General features: G+C 37.1%; 1 protein-coding gene across 2 annotated transcripts in view; it reads right to left on the bottom strand.

Moving 5' to 3' along the window:
- Positions 1 to 23830, bottom strand: part of Tbc1d32 (TBC1 domain family member 32) — a 211048-nt gene that overhangs the window by 13412 nt on the left and 173806 nt on the right. For both annotated transcript variants that reach the window (XM_027402084.2, XM_027402082.2), the window contains 4 exons: positions 15051 to 15120; positions 13332 to 13447; positions 12872 to 13026; positions 2567 to 2707 (listed from right to left, as the gene is read on the bottom strand). In XM_027402084.2, the coding sequence (XP_027257885.1) occupies positions 2567 to 2707; positions 12872 to 13026; positions 13332 to 13447; positions 15051 to 15120 (482 nt within the window). The remainder of the gene's footprint in view (positions 1 to 2566; positions 2708 to 12871; positions 13027 to 13331; positions 13448 to 15050; positions 15121 to 23830) is intronic.

The raw sequence follows: 23830 nt of genomic DNA, 5'->3' as shown, positions 1-23830 counted from the left end.
CTCTCTGCAGTCAAGTTAGCCTGCTTCCTGACACAGTCCTGTGTAACAATCAATGCTAAGCAGGACGGTGTCCCCAAGGACTAAGAGATGTGCCATTAAAGGTACATGGTGCTTTATAAATCCACATTGTGCAAAAATGCAGTAAGATAAGTTTGGTAACGAAGGGTAAACTGCTGGCAAGTTAACTGGAACGTGATTTTACATTGCTTACTTAAAGGAAGAATGTAAATTCTCCTTTCTGTTTTCTTGCCAGTCACAGGTACTCTTAGAAGAAACTCCAATCAGCAAATGCACTTTTCTAACCCCATTCAGTTTGGTGTACTCTAGTTGAGCCTATTATTTTTACTCAGGAGATCTGTATGTTTCATTTAGCAACCTTCCCACAAATCCTTCAATAACTAGCCAACCCCCTAGTGCCTAAAAATACACAGCTTCAAACAGCACTGCTCCTAATTAGATCAAAATGAGTAAGCTTTGAAACACAAAATCAATACCCAAATAACGACTTACTCATGAATACCTATTTAGTTACTTACACCTGTTTTTATATTTTATAATTAGCAATAAAGTGGTAAATAATCAGCAAATCAGTGATGGGCACTTAACACGAGTGATTAGCTCACATCCCAGGTTGCTGAAAAGCTTTCCATGTTATTAAAAAGAATAATATCACTGTTCAGGAACAATACTTTATTAAATAAATGGCTTCTTTTCTGGTTTTGTTTTGATTGTTTATTTCTGAGACAAGGCCTCAGACTGTGACCCAGACTGGCCTAGAACTCACTATGTATCTCACAGGCTGGTCTCAAACTCAAAGCAACCCTGCTGCCTCACACTCTCAAAGGGCTAGGATTGTGAATGTGAGCTACCATGCTAGGGTTGTTTGCAGTTTTATTCTGATGAACGTATATCAGACTTAACATATAAAGTTGATAGATGAATATTTTTCTTTTTAACATTAAATTGATAATATAGGGCCTGAGGTATTATAAATGCCCCCACAATCTTAGGTTATTCAGTTCTCAATTGAAGTATATATATTAAGGACTAAAAATGATCAGATGCATTAAATAATATCTACCCTATCAGTCAGTAGTACAACAGCAACCAGTAACTCTTAGGAACATTGCCCTCAGCACAGACTTTTAGAAGATATAGAAGTATCAACCTATAAATTATAGTAAACTTATAATGCTTTTTGGGCAACCTCCACTAAACTGAGCTAAAAATTTCTGTGATTCAAAGTTAAAGCAAGTGGTTACAAAGAAATATTCCTTCCCACTTAATGGAAGTTCAGGTTACATTTAAATTTTTTAAGAACTTCCCAAACCTTACAGCAAGCAGAGTATCTCACATAAGTACATGCAATGAACCATGTGATACATCATCAAGGTAAGTACAAAAGCATATATCACATCAAGGAGAGCTACTGTCAGGAGAGGCAGACACCCGCAGTTAAACACTGAGCTGAACTCCTGGAATCCAGTTGCAGAGAAGGAGAAGTAATGAGCAAAGGGGTCAAGAGCAGGCTTGAGAAATTCACAGAAAACAGCTGACCTGAACAAGGAGGAGCTCACAGGTCCCAGACTGATAGCTGAGAAACCAACATAGGACTGTTTCAGACCCTAACTGAACATGGGTGTCAGTTAGGAGGCCTGGGCTGTCTATGGGGCCTCTGGTAGTGGATCAGTATTTATCCCTAGTACATGAATGGACTTCTGGAAGCCCATTCCACATAGTGGGATGCTCTCTCAGCCTAGACACAGGGGATGGCCTAGGCCCTGCTCCAAATGATGTGACAGACTTTGAAGATCCCCCATGGATGACTTCACCCTCGCTGGGGAACAGAAAGGGCATGGGATAGGGGTTTAGTGGGGGGCAGGGGAGGATGGGAGAGAGAGGGAACTGGGATTGACATGTAAAACAAGCTTGTTTCTAATTTACATTAAAAAAGAAAAGAGAAAAAAAGAGAAGAGATACTGTCTAAGAGGGAGCTCTCTCTGGTAGGGTAAACACAAGGGAATGAAAATGCAGTTTACAAGGAAGAAATATACCCATGTGCCACAAGGATCCAATAAGCCACTGATTAAGGTAATGCTTACCAAAAAGAAAGCTGGCATAATTTTACTTGGTTAACTTCAAATGTGATTAAAGGAAATGAAAGTAAAAATAAGCCAAGAATAGAAAACTTTTTCAAAAGTGATAATTGTTAATTTTTGGCAATTATTATCTACTGATAAAATGTCTGAGTAATTTTTTACCAGTTTAAATATAAAACAATTCACAACATATTAAAAATATATCATATATAATATAAAACAATTGTAATTTAGATTTGTTATAATTTAGGCTTAGAATAAGTGGCTAATTTGATAAAAATGAAGAGGTATAGCATGTTAATTAAAAGTCAGGGGAAAAGATTAATGTATGTAAATAAATATAATCTAATTAATATAAGTAGATGACTTTTAGACATTTAAATATATTTCCTATATTTTAGGGAAAATCATTTGCTTTAAAGTCAGAGATCTGGGAGTTGGAGAATTGGAGCTCCCCATTGGATTACCTGTGATGGAGCAAAACCAGACATGTGGAAAGCTGAAAACACAAGTGGCACCTCAGCCTTCAGTAGCATCTCAATGTAGTGTGTGCTGCAAAAATATATGGGATGGATGCCAGTCTCAATGGTATCGACAGGAAGGTACTTCTGCATGAAAGAAAAGTGGAAAACAGAAAATACATGATGATTTATAATAATCAAACATATACTTAGCTAAGTCTTTCTGCTTAAGCCATGTTTTGCTGCTTTCATGGTAGAGGTCAACTGACAGCATGCTTGCCTCAAATACACAAAACCCTGAGTTTGATACCCAGCACAACATATACCAGGTGTGCTCCATGCAAACCTGTAAATCTACAAGTATCAGAAGTTCAAGGTCATCCTAGGAAAAACAGAGAGTTTGAAGTCAACCAAGGCTATATGAGACCCTGCCTCAAGAAAATAAATTATATTTGAAAACCAAATTTATGTGGTGATGTCATACACTACAACAATTACTAAAAATATGTAAATGTCAGAAAGCTTAACATTGTAGAGCAACAAACCTCAATAAGGACAAAGTTATATATCTTTCTAAAACAGAGGAATAGGGGTAGCATATAATTCAGGAAACTTCAAGGCTTGTGGTTGCAAAGGGTTGCTCGGAAAAAAAAAATGATAATAAACATGTGAGTAAGGAACTTTACATATTAGCCATGCTAATATTAAGAATACATATTTAATAGTGCTGGTCTCCACCAATGAGCCCACGTTAAAAAGCTTTAGTCAGCTCTTCAGATCGTTTGCCTAGTTTTATTTCCTTTGTTGACTTTAACTCATAGCTGGATTTGAATTAATTAGAACACTGAGAATTCCATAATGAAGTCACTTCTAAGCTTGAGGAAGTGTATAACATTTACCCAAAGTTTTCCATCACCAATTTTCATATATGTGTGTATGTGTATGTATGTATATGTGTATATATATATATACATATATATTCATACACACACATATATACTAAATTGTGCATGAGTATATATATGTATACATTTGCATATATATGCAAACAGATTTTCAGCAGTGTGCTTACAACATTGAACATTCCAGAAGTCTAGCTCTTAGGCTTGGGAATGAAGTACAGTGTAGATCTCTGACCTAACACATGGAAGGAACAAAGCTCAATTCTCAGCTTCGACTTAAAAAATTAGTTCTCAGGTGCAATTTAAGCTTATGAATGATTGAGGATATTTTATTTGTTATAATTATAAATTTAATATCAACAAAGAATCATTATTTATAGCAAAGAATAAAAAACTTGAAGATGTAATGGTGTCATGAAAACTATTTTAATAGCAATTAGACCAAGCAAAGTTGATACCCAGCACTGAAGACTACAAAGGTATATTATTGTCTTAACTTTACCTTATATTTCAACTTTTTCCCCCAAAATCTTATTTAAATTTTAAAAATAAAAACTCTTGCTTTTAGATAAAACAACTAAAACTCATAAAATTACATATGGGGTTAAAATATGTTGATACCACTTTGGGCTTGTTATGGTGCGAGCATTAAGTTAGGTTTACATAATGAAGTTTCTGAAATCACTACATGGGTTTAACAGTGATTTTCATTTTTTGCCACTTATCACAAATGATTTATTAGTCTTTCAAATTACAGAAACTTATAGTTTGAGGAATAAATCAGTGTAAATACTGTGTGTTTTATGGGAGGTTCCTAGGAGATACTGCACATAAAAATGCTTAAATATTGATGAAGACATTAACACATTAAGTGGACATCTTAGGTCACTTTTATATAGAGAGCAAGGAGAATGCTTTCTATTAGGTAGTTCAATATGAACAGTATGAATTAATAGCCACTGATTTACTGCTTGCCAAACACAAAATGTGCTTCACTCACTATTTATATAATGAATAAATCTGACAAATATAAAAAGCAAATATTAACTTACACATTTATATTTTCAATGTTAATCTACTAATGTTCTACAATATGTACAGAGGCAGTTTAAGAATATAATGTACTGGACCTAATTTTTAAACAGCATTGTTCTATGCTGTGGCAGAAATACCTTTAGGACAAGTCTATGAAAAGATAAAGACAGTAGACATTAATTACACTGTCAAAGAAAACAGGCCATTATCATGTAATGGAGTCCCAAAGATAAGACAAGAGTTCCTCTATTCTCATAAATCATATACCGTCAAAAGAACTTTTTCAAGTCACACTTTTGATAACCAACCAGTTCCTGAAACCAAACTTTCCATATGTAATATGGACTAAATAGCAGGAGTCTAATGACTGTAGTTGTTATTATAGTAAAGTCACTTATAATTAACCTCTTCCAGCTTGTCTGTTATTTGAATATCATCACTATAATCTATAGTAAATGGTACTTATACAGCCAGAGCAACAACAACAGATGGCATATGAACATAACAAAGGGTCTTGTGAACCCCAAACTATAATTTACACTTTTAGAATTTTGTATGTTTTGTTCAACTATAACACCCTGAGATAATAACACTTTCATATTCAGAGAACACAAAGATTAATGGCATTTAACATCATATAAATATAGGAACTGAGCTAATTAACAAAATAATATCAGTAAACCAATGGCTTAGAAGATATTAGAATATGACAGGAAATGAAACAAAGACCTTATAAAATAACTTTAGAATATTATATGCTTGTAGTTAAAATGAAAGACAGACAATTAAAAATGGAGCGGAGCAGTTTTAGTTTTTGACTTTCACCTTAAATATTTCTCATGGGTCATTTTATTACTGAAACTATGAAAAACTGAGTTTTGTGTTGCAATGGGAAGTAAGTAGAAAAGCTCTATTAAAAGGATTTGATGCTTTCCAATCAACACAGACTGATCCAATGCAGTTCCTTCCACTCCTTATCTGAGTCTCCACAGGCAGAGATCAGCCAAGCTTTGCAGCAATATTGTTTGTTAATTTGCACAAAGTGGAAAGGAATACAGAGAAAATTTAAGGATTTCTCGAATTTTTGATGACATGATATTATAAGACATAAACATTTGTCCTTTTAGGAGAATAGGAAATGGAATCTTCAATTATGTAGAATACTGACATTCATATACAAGCAAATGTGTTTTGTATGGCTCACTTTGGCAGTTGCCCCACAAATGGGTTCATTCTCATGATATGTTTGTCATTGTAGATGTGTTTAAATTACATTAGCATTTTAACTTAATTTCTTTTCAACACTAAGTATTTAGCAGGAACAAATGAAGCCCATGTATACTATACAGCTACTGCCTACCACCTGCTGGTTGAACAGTACCACTTTATCTGAGATAATGTTATACTATATAGCAGCTGTCCACTAGGTTTCTATTGGACTGTACCATTTCATCTAAGTACTACTTTAAGTTTGTTTATCATCAATAGAGTTATGTTTGTAAATGCATATAAGTTAATACTTCTGATTCAGTTGATTAGTTGTCCTTTTCATAACTCCCAATAACAGAAGCAGCAATATTTAGCTTGATTTCCTAAGAAATTCCCCGAAGAATTATTGTATTATGATTTAAAGTTTTTCTTATAATACTGGAAGATATTTAAAGTCAAAGTATTCTTCTAGTCTAAATAACCTCAAAGGCTAAAATTTTTAAAGTACTTTAAACTAATAACTAGTATAGGTACACTATAAAGTTCTAAGAGCATATTATTGTTTTCATTAACAATTAAGCTTCATTATTTTTTATTTTGCTTCTATTAGGCTTATTTAAAAAAACTTTTTGATCTAATTTGTTTACAACATCTTGGGGGAGGCAGGGGGATTGAGATAGGGTTTCTCTGTGTAGATCTGGCTGTCTTGGTTTATAGACCAGGCTAGCCCAGAACTCACAGAGATTCACCTGCCCCTGCCTCTCAAGTGCTGGAATTAAAGATGTATGTCACCAAGCCTGGTTGCAACATTCTTAAAAAGGCAAAAAATCAAACTTTTTTTCAGTAATCTTTTTCCAAAGTAACAAAAGTCCACTGTTCCAAACATGTCCCAATTTAAGTATTAATTCACAGTATGTTTATGGAGTAGTTTAAAAAGGCTCTAGTTTATGAACAGAGGGTGCTGTATCAGTGAACAAAACAGAAAACTGTCTTCCTAAGGCTAGTAACAAAGTGTACAGATAACAGATATAACATGAAGTAAATAATGTATTAGCAGGTGATACATACTATGGGAAAAAGTAAAAGCTAGAATGTAGCAAAGAGGAGAGCAAAAGTGTGACTGGTGGAACAGGATGACAATTTTTTAGATCACGATATTTATTAAATAATTTCTTTGATGGTGGTATATGTACTGTGTGTTACTCTCACCAATCCTGTGCAGGCCGGGTAAAGGCAGCTCCAGCTGTTGTGAGACCCTGGCACCAATGACTGTCATGGACAGAAGGTTGCATGCCCTTCTTTTTGTCTCTTGGCTCTATCTGTTATGTCTGCCTGCTGTAACATGTACTTTCCTGAGCCTTAGAAGCAAGGAGCATCAATGTCCTGCTTGGGGTTAACCACTCAGCCCTCACTTAGTCTCTGCATAATAAGCAGCCATGAGTCTCATCACTAACCACCATTTATTGCAAACAGGTTCATCTTATTAGACTAAAAGGAACATTTCTCTGCAGTATTAACATATATATTTAGAAAACAGTTTTATACCACGTCAGTTTATCTAAGAAACAAATGTAAGTCCCTTGTTAGAGCCTAAGACCTCCTAATAACCACAGAGTTTTCATCAAGATTGTAGTACTATGTGGTAGAATAGTATTTTCAGGTGTGTGACTTTTGTTTCTGTTGCATTTGTTTAACTCTGTGAAGCTGTTGTTACTGTGCCTGTCTAAAACACCTGATGGTCCTAATAAAGAGCTGAATGGCCAATAGCGAGGCAGGAGCAAGGATAGGAGGGGCTGGCAAGCAGAGAGAATAAACAGAAGGAGAAACATGATGAAGAGGAGGATGTCAGGGGACAGTCACCCAGCCAGTCAAGGAGTAAGAAGAAGAGTAATATAGACAGAATTAAGAAAGGTAAAAGCCCAGAGGGAAAAGGTAGACAGAATAATTTAACGTAAGAAAAGCTGCTTAGCAACAAGCCAAGCTAAGGCTAAGGCTGGGCACTGGTTTACGTGGGAGCTGGGTGGCTGGACCCCCAAAACGATTAAAGAGCCAAAAGAGGAAGAGCAAAACATCATACAGTAGCACCAGGTACCCTGCTATGTAGCAGGTCTGGAATCCTATCACAGAGCAGTTGATTCCCCAATCAGAGCTGTGACATTTTGCACCTCTGGGAACATCTTGCCTGGCAGATTATAGTTTGTAGGAGTCCCAGTAGATTAATACCATTGATGCATGCCCTCTACCCCCTGGGAGCCTGCAGGATGCCTTCCATAACTATGAAAGCTAGCTATAAGGGAGGAAGCTTTAATCTCACAGCCAGTTTGATTTCTCTGTGTCTTGCAATGAAGGTAACTGGAATCTTCAGCACTAGGGTCATATGAACTAGTTTTGGAGGATAACTGAGAAGAATGGTAATAGCCTTTATCGTTTCAGTAGCTTGTGGAGCTTCCCTGACTAATACAGGTTGATATTTTTTTCCTTTGGGGGGCTATGTCAAGAATATAAGTTTAAGCTAAAGAAGGCAGGCACATTATGCTACTAACAGCTAATAAAGTGTCACAAGACTGAAGACTTTATCATTTTCTCAACCTATACAGAGCCTACACGGTGTTTGAGAAAATGGAGCAAATAAAAAATGTCCTATTTTGGTCAGACAGTGGTGGCACACACCTTTAACCCCAGCACTTGGGAGGCAGAGGCAGGCAAGATCTCTGTGAGTTCATGGCTCTCCTGGTGAATTACAGGGCAGGCAGACCTGTAACACAGAGAAACCTTGTCCTGAAAAACAAAACACAAAACAAAACAAAATCCTATTGAAGGCACCACCCCAAGACGAATGGCATAGATGAAACAATCCAAAAGATTATTAAAATAAGAATTTATACTATGGATTGGTGGCTGCCACGACATTATTATTAACAACTAACCAATATTCCTTGATAGAACTTCTAATGGGGAATTAGTAGGATGCTATTTACAAAGAACCACTACTCTGCCAAGCTGATAATGAAATAGTCAACATAATGTGTTCAAAATGGAAGGAAACAACGATGCTGAGAGAAGGAGCTGCAGAAAGTTCCACTAACTTTGCTGGTGAACAAGCAGAAAGTGTTCATGCTAACACAGAGCTGAATCGGATTCCAGTAACACAGTTCTCCATTCTACACACAGAACTGCATTCCACAGTTATGGACATCCAAATGGTAAATTGAACACAATCAAACTTGCTAGAATCTTGCTTCATTTCAACTTTATGGGAAGACAAAGCATTGCTGCATTTGTGAAAAACAAAATGCATGCTACTAAAAAGTTTACAGGCTCAAAGAAATGCAACTTTGGGAAATCATGGTTAAACATGATGCATTCGTGGCTGGAGAGATGGCTCAGTAGTTAAGAGTACACACTACTACCCTTGTAGAGGACCCAAGTACAGTTCCCAGTACCCCAGTGGGGTGGCTCACCACTGCCTGTAACTCCAACTCCAGCAAATTTGCTGCCCTTGTCGGCTTTCATGTACATCTGCACTCATGTGCACATACACGCATACAGATATACACAGGTGCACATAATTAAAGATACATAAAGTGAACACACTGTGATAATATATCAAATAAAATGCAATTACTGCTTTAAAATATTTGGTATAAAACACTGGAAGACGGCACAGCAGACAAAACACTAGTTACACAAGCCTGTTCATAGCCAGTTTGACCCCTAGAATCCGTGTTTCAAAATGGCATCCTGATTCTAACACTATTGAAATGAGAAAGGCAGACACTGAGAAATCTCCCAGAACATCACAGGTGCTAGCTTGGAGTATGCAGACAACAGAAGACACAAGAGACCCTGCTTCAACAAGATGGCAAACAAGAATTGACCTCTAATAGAGGTCAAGAATTGTCCTCTGTGTGCCCTGCACAGGTGTGCTCACACATATGCTCCCTAGTCTCTTCTCTCTCCCCAACTCTTCTCTCTCTGTCTCTATGTCTCTCTCTCACTCACACACATACAGGTAAACATTTAAAATGGTTGACAAGAAAAATAAATTATTTAATTCAAAAACCATTAACAGAATATTTTGGAAATTATATATTTTGAATTAGAAGAGTGGATATGTAAGATTTTTAAATTTTTCATTATAATTTAAAGGGACAGAATTGTTCTAATTCATAGCAACAGTAAGAAAAGAGTTTCATAGATTGCAGGGGAAAAGTAGCCATTTATTGTTTCCTACTGCTGTTGATGTGAACAAATTTTTTATTATGGTGTAGAATACTAACTAGTCTTGTCACTGACTGCATGACAATATCTCAGGCAAAGAAAATTTAAATTTCAATATTTATTTCATAAGGCTCTGATTTTATTTTCATTATTACACAGTGCATATACATGCCAGATCTGTATAGATATGTACATAAATGAATATATAAATTACACATGTACATATGTAAAATACACACTCACACATAGTAAAAGACACTTAATAAATGCTTCCATCTAATTTCATAAGGAGACATCTTAGCTTGTCCTTGCTTGCATATTATTTCTTTATCAGCAAACAGTATGTCATGAGAAATTACCAGGAAGTTTAGCAGAACTGATGCCTATTTATTTTCTCCCAGTTGAAGATCTTAACAAAATGCAATAAATAAACAAAAAACAGAGTAATGTGTTTTTCTCTAATGTAATCTCTGAGATCTCATAAGAATAGCAAGTTCTTTCAAAATGTAATACTTCAAAGGCCTGGGGATATTAATAGCTCAGTGGCAGAGTACTTTCCTGGTTTTCACATATCTAGAGTTAAAGCCCCAGTACCATAAAATAAGAATGACAATAATAATTATAATAACAACACTAACATATCAGTAAGTTCTCAGTGTAGATTTCTAAAATGTATACATATAGGTTTTCTCTTCTACAAAATATTATTGTAATTGCTATTTATGAAGTGTTTTCCTTATACTATAGTCTAACAATCAAGAGCTTCTTACAAAACAACACTAAAACATATTCAAAACCTTTATGTCTGTTATCACTAAACAATGTATAATAATTACTTAACTTTAATTTTAGACTTTTAGCTCACTATCTTATTTCTATTTCATGAAAATGTTTCTATGATTAAATATTTCTCATCTGTTATTGATATGTAAGATAACCTTAAAGAGAAAAGGTCAAGTCTATATTCTCAAAGATAATCCATCGAAAAGCATTCAGGCCATCCAACCTAGGACTCTGCTGGCTCTTCCCAAGTATGGGACTCCGACTCTGAACTACAACCCTCCTCTACTTATACAGCATCTCAGTGTCCATAGGTGGAAGCTCCACAACCCTCACACATTGTTGGTAAGGCCTCTCATTCCTCCTCCTGCTTTTGGGCACCCAAACTACACTACGGACCCAGGAAGTCTCTGCTCTCGATGTCAACCAAGCCTTCCACTTCCTCCACCTAGGGCATTCCAATCCCACCATCTGAAGACCTTCATCAATTACCTATTAGCTCTGCAGGAACAATCCAAGATCCTCTCAAACCATCAGTTTTTCCTCAGCTCCATCTCTTGGGTACCATCATCATTTAGAGATATGTATTGGAGCATCTGCTTGCACCACAAGATATGGCTTTACAGATTTACTTATTGGTGCCTTAATCCTGTTGAGGTGCCTTAATCCTATTGAATCTGCATACTTGCTGATTAACTACTCACCCCAGGAAAACCTGCTGGTGAAGATGGAAGCGATGATCTTCCCTGGCTGAATGAGAGTCACATTAGTATTTCCACATGAGTCAGCAACAAGTGGCTCTAAGTAGTTCCTAACTGATGCAAAACCTTCCAGGTCAGAGTAACAGTCAATACAGATCAAATGCCTACTCCCCACAGGTGAGCCAGAAACTCATATCAAACATACAACCAATAACCTAACTCCAGATGCAAAGGTCTCATCACAAAAACACAAACAACGTGTAAGCCAAGACAGTATGTCCTTTCAAATGTTACAGTCCCATAGTAATGGTTCAAAATAAGAACAACTTACTTGCAATTCAAGATATAAAATTCAAAAGAACTGATATAAACATGCTCAAGAATGTTGTTCTTCATATTCTGGGAAAGTGCTGTGTGGGCTGCTGGAAGATAAAAGGCATCTAGTCTTACCCATCCAGAAACTCTACAAAACCTAATACTAACCTGCCAGGCAAGATAGAGGCACAACTGTTATAAGCGTAGTCAAGCATTCTCTGATTGTGTTCAAGGCCTGTTCCACCTGAGAGTATTAAAACCCGGAACTATCCCTAGGAGTAATTAACTACTGCTTTTTAGCTAAATTGATATGAAACTGATTTCTAAATATTTACGTTTTTGCCCATAGAAAAATACTACTTTTAATAGTATCTCAGCCTTAACCTGAGAATCTCTTCTTTGCAGTGAATGGTGAATGGAGAGATTTATAGCTACTTATCACATAGAGAATTAAGTCATGACTGAGTGGTTAACGCTAAGAGAACATTTATCCTATCCTCTCTAAAGTTCAGGCAGTTATTACCTAAGATGGGGCTTAAAGAATGTAAGGGCCAGAAACAGAGACAATGGCTGTAAAATGCTACTTTCTGTGTATGACAGTCACTGCCATCAACATCTCACAGAATCTGTGATTGCCTTCACTAGGCCCACACAACACCAGGCCTATCACAATTCATCAGGGATAGGGAAGGGGCTTACAGAGACCTACCTGTCCATACTGGACTACTGACTGTTAATGGGTTCTAGGGAAAGACAGTTATTTTCCAATTGTGCACCCACTGGTGAGCAATGGATAACTTCAAACCTATGGTCACACGGATGCCCCTAGATAAACCAGTATGTCACAAAACAAAACAAAACAAAACACTATGAATCTGGGAGAGGAACTTGAAGTTAAGAAGGGTGGCTTGGCAGGGATGGAAGGGAGATATGAGATGGGAGGAGTCGAAAGTACTCATAATACATTATATACATGTGTGAAACTGTCAAAGAACAGATTTGATAAAAGTCATATTTATATTTAGGTAGGCAAGTGAATAAGAATTATTAGGGCAGTGTGTATATATAAGATAATACTCTAATAAAGTTAAATATGATGTTTCTTAAATTCAAATCTCCTTTTAAAACAGATTATTTTTAAGTCTTACAGAAATGTGCAGCCTTGGCACCCAAAGGAAAGCAGAGGTCAGAAGCCTGGAGAAATGCTGGAGAAAGTGGAATGTCTTCTCTCTATCCCCTAGCATTATGAGGAACAGAGAAGACACAAACCAGTCGTGGCCTGTGTAGTCCCCTTGCAGGCACACTGCAGAAGAGTTAAGGAACTTTCATGTTATCTTAGGAGATACACAATTTCATAAGTATCCACTTTTAGGGTCTCTATATGTAAATCAATTCACTTGGTTAAAGATTCCATAAGTACAACTGAGCCTAAGGATGATTTAATAAAATGTGAGTTCAAAACACAGAATAAAATCCTATAAGGATACACTGTAAGAACTCACATGGTAGCTATTACTTACTACAGATATGTTAACACATCCTACAAACAAACTATGGGAAATATAGGAAGACAATTCAGTTCTACAAGAATCCACTCAAAAAGGATATGAAGAGAAGAAGTTACTGGTGACTGCTGTTGTTTCAGGAATCTTTCACAGTGCTTTAAGACCAAGGCGAGATCATTTTCTGCAGCATCGTTTAACAAGTTGAGAAATTTGCCATACCTATGTTGAAGGCCAAAAACAAAAACGATAACAATAAAACCCACAGAATAAAACTATCAGGATCTTCACTGCACATTCATCTTTACACATGCATCAAAGTGTATTTTTCTTGAGATCTCAAGGTCTGACATTTTCAAGACTCTACTTCTAGGGTGATGACACTAAACAAGGCACTCAATATTCACTCCTGATAGTTACAGCACGTTTGGATCAGCAACATTAACTGTTAACGTTCCAGAGTAGTGAACAATAACGAGAAAACAAAATGACAGTGAAGTACAGATGAGTAGAAGAATGTAAGAAGTTTATCTGAAATTAATCAAAAACACAGATTACTGAGTTTAGGTTTATGGAATATTAAGTCAAGAAGTACCTGTGGAGGTCATCTACAAATACTGGATATCGAGAAGGGTTTGGACATTCTAGATTATGACTAGGACAGACCTGGACCATAACTTAAAGTGTCTTGGCACTTACATGGATCAAACAGGTATTTATGGTTAGCTGAAACTAATTTAGTTTTATCTCAGTTCCTATATTGTAGACACACTGAATGTGTGTGTTGTAACCAAGGGAAAACTGCATTTGTTCCATTTCCAACCTTCCTAAGACCTTACTTGGTCTAAGACTTAGGAAGTCTCCTGCTTAGTGGCAACTCTGCTAATGCAGAGTTTAGTGTTTCTGTTGTTGCTGTTATCTCAATGACTCAACAGGATGGTAGCTGCACCTTACCACAGTCTATCCAAACTCTACATTATGAACTATCTTCCATTTGCTTTATATGAATAAGAAATTCTATCGAGTTAAAATGTGTGACCAGGCTACATATGTAATCTATAGGTTCTATTTTATTGAAAATGGAGCTTTACAGCCCACTTTTATTATTAAAACATGAATGTAGTGTCACATACCATAATCAAAACAGTTATTCAGGTAGAGGTGGATGATCCAGAATCCATGCCATGATATTCATCACAATTGGTATTTATATAACACTCAAGTGTTTAATAGATCTCACATGTGCCTTCCTAGATATGATTCCAACAATGACCTTCTATTTACAATGGGACAATTAAGAACCTCATATTAAAAGAAGTCTATTAAGAACACAAAAAAGGATGTTACTATCTACTATCCAGTTCATGATCTAGTGTACTCACTTCTTTTGAAAATTAATATATGAGTTCTCAAAACTCAAACTATGATGATTTTGGTTTATTCATTTGAACTTCTCAATCTATCTTTAAGGTGTGTTTGTCTTTACTGGAACCTGACAACTAGAACAAATCGTGTTTTAGAACATGTACAATTGTGCCATAGCATGCTGATTTTTGCAGACCTGATTTTTTTGGGGGGAGTTGGAAAAACCTGATAGTCATAGAGGAACACACTAATTAGCATTTGGAATAATAATGAGCTGTAACTGATTTACAGCCAGAGGTAATTTAATAACGTGCCAATATCCTCAAAGATAATGTTACTATTTTCTGAGTGGTGAACTCTGCCTTTAAAGTATACAAAATAGTTGGTTGTTAAATATTATTAAGCACACATCAGGTAGATGAACTCTAGGAATGCATAGGAGAGACATTTCTCTACATACCTGACAGTCATTTTAATGCCAAGCTGCTGCACAGATGAGAGACTTTCATTCTTCACATTTGCATCAGTAGCTAACAACAATAGAAAAGGGAGTTATAAAAATGTATAAAATCTGCATAATAATCACATGTTAATTGAAAATTGATGAAAGCAATAATTTTACATATTTTAATGTGAATTTTGAAAACACTGATGAATTTGTTCTTTTAGGAGCTGTCACTTACATTTTCAAAGAAATTAACAGAAAACTTTTTACAAAAACTTTGATCCTATAAAAATCATTTAAAACCTGGGAGTGATGGGAAACATACTTACCAGTATCAGGAAGGCAGAGGCAGGAGAATTAGGATTTCCTTTTTTTTTTTTTTTTTTTTTTGGTTTTTTGAGACAGGGTTTTTCTGTATTGTTTTGGAGCCTGTCCTGGAACTCACTCTGTTGGCCACGAACTCACAGAGATCCACCTGCCTCTGCCTCCTGAGTGCTAGGATTAAAGGCGTGCACCACCAATGTCCGGTCAAGGATTAGGATTTCAAGGCCATCTATGGATATAAATATCAAGTTCACGGCCAGCCTGGGCTATATAAGATCCCGTCTCCCAGAGAAAATGAAATCAAGGAGTATATAAAATGATTAATTCTTTAGTGCAAAACAAGAAAAATGAACAAAACATAAAAGCTATAAATCATTAAAAATGATCTAAAACATGGTGTTTCATCATGCAATGCTTATATAAAATTCTAAATGATAAGTATATGTAATTATGGCTCTGTATTCCTTCCTGACATTCATGTTGAAATCGTTCGGTAAGCCCTGTGTTTGTGCTGACTTCCAGACAGCATGGTTATTTATACACCATTTCACAGCAGCTGTGATTACTTGTACAGACTTTCCCAAGATCAAAATTCCAGCATGGATGAAGCCCCACCCTTAGTGAAGGAACTATTGACAGTAGAGGGTTTCTGAGAAAGAAAGAGAATCACTTTCTTTGGAGAACATGATTGCTGGTAGGGTCTCCATGCCTGAGTAGATGACCACACACCCATGCACATACAGGCAGCACTGACTGGACTCACGGGTTATTGTTTGCAATAATAAAAAGAGAACATGATGTTGGGAAGGAAACAGGATGGGGCATTTGAGAAAGTTGGAGGGAGGAAGTATATAGATAAGATGAAAATACATTCTATAGATGTATGGAGTTTTCAATGAATAAAGTTTTAAAATCTTTACGGGCTAAGATATATATAGATATAAATATATAGATATATAGATGTAGACATAGATACAGATATAGATATATCATGGGTAGAGTACTTGCTCCTGGGTCCAGTACTCAGTAACACACTCACAATATTCAATATTTCAGCAGACCTTACTCAACTCTTTTTGTTTGTTTGTTTGTTTTTCGAGACAGGGTTTCTCTGTGTAGTTTTGGAGCCTATCCTGGCACTCACTCTGGAGACCAGGCTGGCCTCAAACTCACAGAGATCCGCCTGCCTCTGCCTCCCGAGTGCTGGGATTAAGGTGTGCACCACCAACACCTGGCTTATACTCAACTTTTACTGAATAACATTACATAAGGGCTGAGTGAATTGGTTTCCCTTTTTTTATAATTTATTTATTCTTTTAGATTTCATTTTATATTCCAACCACAATTCTCTCTCCCACCCCTCAGCCCACCCCAGGTCCACTCCTCCCATAAGGAGTCAACAAATCTGGAACAATAGGTTAGAGTAGGGCCAAGCCCCTCCCCCATGCATTAAGGCTGAGCATGGCATCCACTAAAGGGAGTAGGCTCCCTACAAGCTAGCTCATGTACCAGGTTTGTACCATGATTCTACTGCCAGGGAGCCCTCTGATAGTCCAAGATTCACAACTATCTCCCACATACAGAGGGCCAAGTTTGGTCAATGAAAGAGATATTTTAATAGAGAAAGCCACTAGGGGTTAGGAAGAAACCTGGTATAGGGTAATTCCCAAGAATCCACAAGGATGACCCCAGCTAAGACTCCTAGCAATAGGAGAGGAAGCTTGAACATGCCCACCGCTGTAATCAGATTGGTGAGTACCCCAACTATCATCATAGTGCCTTCATCCAGTTATTGATGGAACCAGATGCAGAGATCCACAACCAAGCACCAGGCCGAGCTTCAGGAATCCATTTGAATAGAGAGAGAGGAGGGAATATATGAGCAACGCAGGTTGAGATCATGATGGAGAAATCTATAGAGACAGCTGAACAACGCTTGTGGAAACTCATGGATTTCCCTTTTCAGGTCAGATTTCCTTTGTGAAGTAAGAACTGTGATCACTAGCCAAAAATAGAAAAGGGGTTGCATGATACAGTAGATAAGAGAAAATGAAAGTTTGGACTGTTTCTTGGTCACACTGTATGAGCAAATTAATGTGAATAAAAGCATAGTTAGGTACCATTTGGAAGTTAGCTGAAATTCTCTACCTCTATCTAAAGAAAGTATAGCATCCATACACAGAAATGAACACCATGAAAGGAATCATTCACAAATCACACAGTGGCAGAGAGGAAGAAAAGCTAGACTTTCTGAGTCCTATTATTACTGGAGTTTTCCAAGTATCGCATATTGGTGTATCTCATACTACTGATGTAATCTGTTTCAACTGCAGATTCATGCATCCCTTGTAATAAATCATTTCTGATAAAGTGAGGAACACTATGAAGAAGTCATGGGGATAAATGATAAAATGAAATCGCACACACTGAAAGAACTTCCCATGTAGTGTCAGAGATAAAATGTGTACAAAGATAACTGATAAAGTTGTTTCAAAGCTCAAAGCGGAAGAAGAATAGTACAGATAAATCACTGTATGAACCCTCCAAAGAGGAAGAGATTACGTCTCACTGCTTAAGAAGTGGCATTTAAACTGAATCTTGAAATATGAGTAGACTTTAGATCTTCAGAGATGGGCAAGAACAAATTAAACGTCCCTGACTGCTAGAGTACAGACTCTATAGACCAGCAACAATTGATCTTCATTGTTTGCAGTGAAGGCAGCCAATAACCCCTGGTTTGCCTGTGCATTTCATGTGCTGAATCCCTGAAAGTCTCATGCTACAGAAACCACTCCGGTCCTTGAAAACTAGACTAGATGCTCACCATACCCAGAATGGCAATTTTCTTACAGAAAAATAAAATAAAACAAAAATAAGTATTATCCTTAAAGTGGCAGAGTTGAGATGGTTCAGCAGGTAAAGGAACACAATCCAGAGAATCTGAGCTTGACCCTGGAACTCAAGTAAGGGAAAGAAGGGAGAGCCCACTCCACAAAACTGTCTCCTGACCTCCAAACATGTGCAGGAGAGCATGTGTGTTCCCCATACCATAGTAACAGACAGCACTTTTAAAATAAAATCACCTTTTCTAAGATGCTGGGTGAATTCCTTGTAAACTATATCTGAATCGTATCTATAATGGGATCCAGTCAGTCACATTAGTTTATTTTGTCTCTAATGACAGCAATTAGGCGGTAGTTCACATAGCTTAGCATTTCTTGTTGTTTACAATTCTCACTGAGTTGGCTGATGCACTTTCTTTCACTTGCAGAAGAGTTGAGCTCTGCCTTTCCAGTAATAGATGCTCAATCTGTGGCAACAACAACTCACAGCAAGGGGAGCTATTCAGCATCATCTCTAAAACTTTCAAGCTCCTATATGCCACTAAGCTGTAAGGTACCCTCAGGTCTCTGGGAGAAAGAAATGCACCTACTGTAAAGGGAGGTAAAGGAGACAGTGCTAGGCTCAGCTTGGCTCTACTTTTGAGCTCATGTTTGGGGTCCTTTTCCAGCACAGGGTAAAAGTTTGATTTTCATTTCCATTATTTGGTACAGTACCAAACACATAAACACACACACACACACACACACACACACACACACACACACACACACACACACACACACACGTGTACACATACATAAATGTATAATGCATTTCTCACTTCAATAGTTTTATAGTTTATGGCTGTATTTTCTTGTTAAAAACAAACAAACTGCTCATGTCCAAAGGTGACAGCTCCCAGTTATGGGTGTGCATCAACATCCTCCAAGGAACTTTCTAAGAGTAAAGAGACACAAGCTCCACTGCACAGCAGTAATTACAAAAGGGGAGTCCTTGATCATTTTTAGTCTTAGACACCGACATGGTATTTCTTGGGCTTAAAGTTGAGATCCACATTCTATACACGTAAAATTAGGATACAGTACAAATGGACAGCAATATTTATTATACAATTTTTACTTTAATGAAGGTTATAATTAACCTCAAAAAGGTGTTTGAAAAGAGTTGTAAGCAGGTACTGAATATATCAAAATAAACATCAACTACCTGATTTTTTTTTTAAGTACTATTGGGAAAAGATTTAAAAAACAAATTTTGATATGAATAAAATCCTACCAAAACTTTTTTCTACATTTATGTTTTTCTTTTTAAAAAGTATTCAAAACAGTAATGAAGAAGTGTTACGATAAATCTTTCCATCAAAAGTTGCCCGAGCCCTACCACCACCTGGGCGGTCTCCACCAGCCGCCTGAGTTCTGCCTGCCACGTGGATGCACAAAATAATACAGAGACTTATATTAGGTACAAATGCTGCTTGGCGAATGTCTAGGATTTCTCATCTGCTAGCTCAGTCTTAATTATCATAAATCTATATATTTTATAAGACTTATCTAATCAGACTCCTTGCATTGGCATGCTCCCTTGCGGGTGGATCACATCTTGAATCTGGAGGAAGAGCGGAGGGGAAAAGGGACCACTTCCTGATTGTCCTTGCTTAAATATGAGTCTCCTTGCTATGCTACTTCCTGTCTGGATCACCACTTCTCTACTACATTTCCCAGAATGTAGACTTTGACTCCTAGTCCCGTCTAACTTGCTGCCTCATTGGCCAAATAGTACTTCATTCAACAATCAATAAGATGAACATACCCAGAAGTACATTCCCCATCAAAGAAGTATCCCCCACCTCCCAAAAATGGTTTTAGAACATACATTAAAGGAGGAGCTTCAATTATAGACTTGTATTTGACACATATTGTGACAGCTTTGTAAATGGAAATGAATATTAGCCTATAAAAGTTCCATGAAAGGCCGGCGTTGTTGGCGCACACCTTTAATCCCAGCACTTGGGAGGCAGAGGCAGGCAGATAGATCTCTGTGAGTTCCAGGCCAGCCTGGTCTCCAGGCTCCAAAGCTACACAGAGAAACCCTGTCTCGAAAAAACAAAACAAAACAAAACAAAACAAAAAGCTCCATGAAACAAACTTTCATGTACAATCCTGGGTTAAATGCCACTTATTGAACAAGAATCAAAATCTTTAGAAATAAATAATAAATGATGTGATAAAATCAATAAGAAAAATGCATTGATTTAAGAAAAAACAAAAAAAACGGTGCTGGAGAGATGGCTTAGTGGTTAAGAGCAGTGACTGTTCTTCCAGAGGACCAGGGTTCTATTCCCAGCACCCACATGGCAGCTCACACCTGTCTGTAACTCCAGACCCAGTACCAGGGGATCTTGTATTCTTACACCAATATACATAAAAATAAAGTTAAATAAATATTAAAAAAAAAACAGGTACCTTGGACCAAGTGTGGAGTGATACATTTCTGTAGTTCCAGCAATTGGAAGTTTGAAGCAGGAAGATTCCAAGTTCAAGGCCACTCTGGGCTACATAGCAAGAGACTTGCTCAAAAATAAAGTAAAATGAATGTCTCCATGGGATTCTGATGTTATAATAGACAACATTTACTAGTATGCCCAAGAGAAAAATGGAAGACATAACAGACACTTGACACTGAGTAAGTAAGTAATGACCCAACAAAAAACCTGCAGTAATTATCAACAGAAAGCTCAGCTTCAGATGTCAAGCTGGGGCCAAAGAGCCATAGTCCCAGCACCCATGCTGGGCAGCTCACAACTGCCTGTACCTTCAGCCCCAGGAAATCTGTTGCTCTCTTTTGGCCTATTCGGGAATACTTTCATGTGGCATACATTCATACAGACATACTCACATACATGTAAGTAAAAATAACAAAAAGCTTGGGGAAAACTAGAGAAGGAAACACACTGGCTTAGACGTATTTTCTGAAACCAAGAAATAGAAACTAGAACTCTCAAACCTACCTGAATCATTGGAGAAAAGCCTAAGATATAGAAAAGGGATTGGCCAATGATGTTATGTTTAAGGCCTTTTAGTTAACAATGAGTCAAACTAATGTCTTAGTTTCATAGGAAAAATATTTAAAACAACCAGCCATTTTAATTATAAATATACTCTAAAATAGAATAACTTGACAAAATGTACTTACTATGGACCACAGTCTGTCATTATGGGAGGGCATTCTCTTCTGTTTTGCATTTATGAAGCAATCACTTAGAGCTGGGGTAAAACAAAGTAAATCTCTTCTGCCTGGTACGTGGCAGTAAAGACTTTCTGCACTGGGTTCCTCCAAACCCAGGGCTGGAGGAACATTTACTCCATGGCTGCTTACTGAAGCCCTGCTATATATATCCTAAAGCCTGAGAACTTACCACCCTAAGACAGCAGTTCACAACATGTCCTCTGCTCTCTTCCTTCCTTCCCAGCTAGCCTGCAGGTTCTTTTGCTTATTGTTCAAAATGCAGTTGAACTTACTTCTCAGCCCACAATAAGTTCAGGACCTTGTAACCAAGCTACTGCAAGCACCTTGAGTCCAACCTTTTTGAAAGAAAGGGTGTTACTGTTTCCACGTTGTGGTTATACAATTACCCTTTTCTTTCAGCTCTGCTGGCAGCACACTCCTAGTTCTCTACCTGTTTCCTCCTTTCATCTTCCGTGACAGCAGTCACCATTCAACTTCTCAGTGATAACAACACATTTCAAATGGTAGTTTTAAAGGTGCTAGCATTGCACCTTAAATGAAGAAGCTATACCTGAAAAATGTGAATTTCACAACTTCCCACCTCACTGTGTGCTACAATTTATTTCATCATTTTAGGTGTGTGCTATATAGAGCTTTTTCTGAAGGCAGCTTCATATAATAAACTGTCTTGAAAGTAGCAAACATTCCACCAGCATTCAGAAAAAAAAAATGTTGGCCTAAAGTTCAAACAAAACATAAAAGACATGTACAAGCATATATCAAATTAAAAGCTACATTTTGGGGTGATAGAAAGATGGTTCAGAAATTAACTGGCTGCTGTTCTAGATGACCGGGATTCAATCCCAAGCACCCATATGGTTGCCCACAATCATCTACAACTCCAGTCACAGGCGATCCAATGTCTTCCCCTGGCCTCTGTAGGCACATTCTGATGCACATGAATGATGCAATGATGCATGCATACAAACATACATACAGGCAAAACACCAATACACATAAAAAATGTAGTAATAAAAAAAACACTCTTTAAAAGTTACATTTTAGGGGCTGGAGAGATGGTTTAGCTGTTAAGAGCACTGGCTGCTCTTTTAGAGGACCTAGACTGGATTCTCAGTACTCAAATGGCAGCCCCCACCTGTCTCATGCTCACTTCTGGCCTCTGTGAGTGCCAGCCATGTGTGTGGGGAATATACACAACCCCTGTATCCATAAGATAAAACAGAAATAATTTTAAAGTTACATTTTAATAGTCAAAACTAAAACCAGGGTATTTTTCCAGTCTATAAATAAACTTGTACCAGGAGGAAAGATTTTTATAATCTACTCCTTTGTAAGGTATATTTAGTGTAACATTGCAAAGAAGGAATTATAATACAAAAATATTTTGTTTGTTTGAGAGATGAGCTGACAAGAAATGAACATCTGTTAGGATTTGCAAAGATACCTATGTGTGTTTAGTACTGACTGCATATGTTTATCTGTTTGTCCGTTCTTCTTTCTTTGAGGGGATAAACAGCCAAACTAATTTGATTTTCCCAGATTTGCAGATTCTCTAGGGAGTTGAGATCCCAAGGGAACTAACAACAGATGGATAGTTGTTCTAATTTCAGCTACCTTGGGGCTTAGGAAGCTGTCATTTTTTAAGACAATCGATTTCTCACTTTAAGAAACACAGAAAAGCAGTGAATATGTGCAGAATTTGTTTTGAAGCATATTTTATACTAAAGCAAAGGCCTTGCCAACTTGCAGTAATTAGAGGGAGATTTCACAATAGCAACCATCATCCTACCATCTCAAAACCACATGAGGATGAGGACCCATAGCAGCTCTCAAAGAAACCAGCACTAACTCACTGTGTCATAATAATAAATATCCAACCACCAGTCAAAAGGTCACCACTTCATTTTTGCCTTTACTATAAAACTCTGTAGATAACTGTTCAGCTGAACCCTTTAAATAAGTTAAATTCACATTCAGGACTTCTTTGACTACAAAATACATTCAATGAATCCAACATCTGAGATCTCACTCAGCACAATTCAGAACTGTAACAGATGATAGCAAATACATGCACATTAAGTAATCAATCTTGTTGAGTATTTTGGTAAGAAAAACACATCATCTTGTTTTCATATTATGTGTGGAAATTACGACTCTTCAGAATACTATTTGTGGAAAATATGACCCAGCAGAACAATGTACCATAAAGAAGTGTGAAGAATGGAGATCACTACTACTTTAGCCTGAAAGTCTGTCCACTCTAGTCATGGGAGTCTACATGTTTAGAATCTGCTACCCACTTCCTGTTACAGGTGTCACTGCTAAACCCTGTGATGTTCTCAGGCAAGTTTTAAGGTTTATTCATAAAATTCTAATTTCCT

This window comes from Cricetulus griseus, chromosome 2 (genome assembly GCF_003668045.3).
Source record: "Cricetulus griseus strain 17A/GY chromosome 2, alternate assembly CriGri-PICRH-1.0, whole genome shotgun sequence".
Lineage (NCBI taxonomy): Eukaryota > Metazoa > Chordata > Mammalia > Rodentia > Cricetidae > Cricetulus > Cricetulus griseus.
The sequence above is the reverse complement of the archived record's forward strand: the minus strand, read 5'-3'. Positions and strand labels throughout refer to the sequence as shown.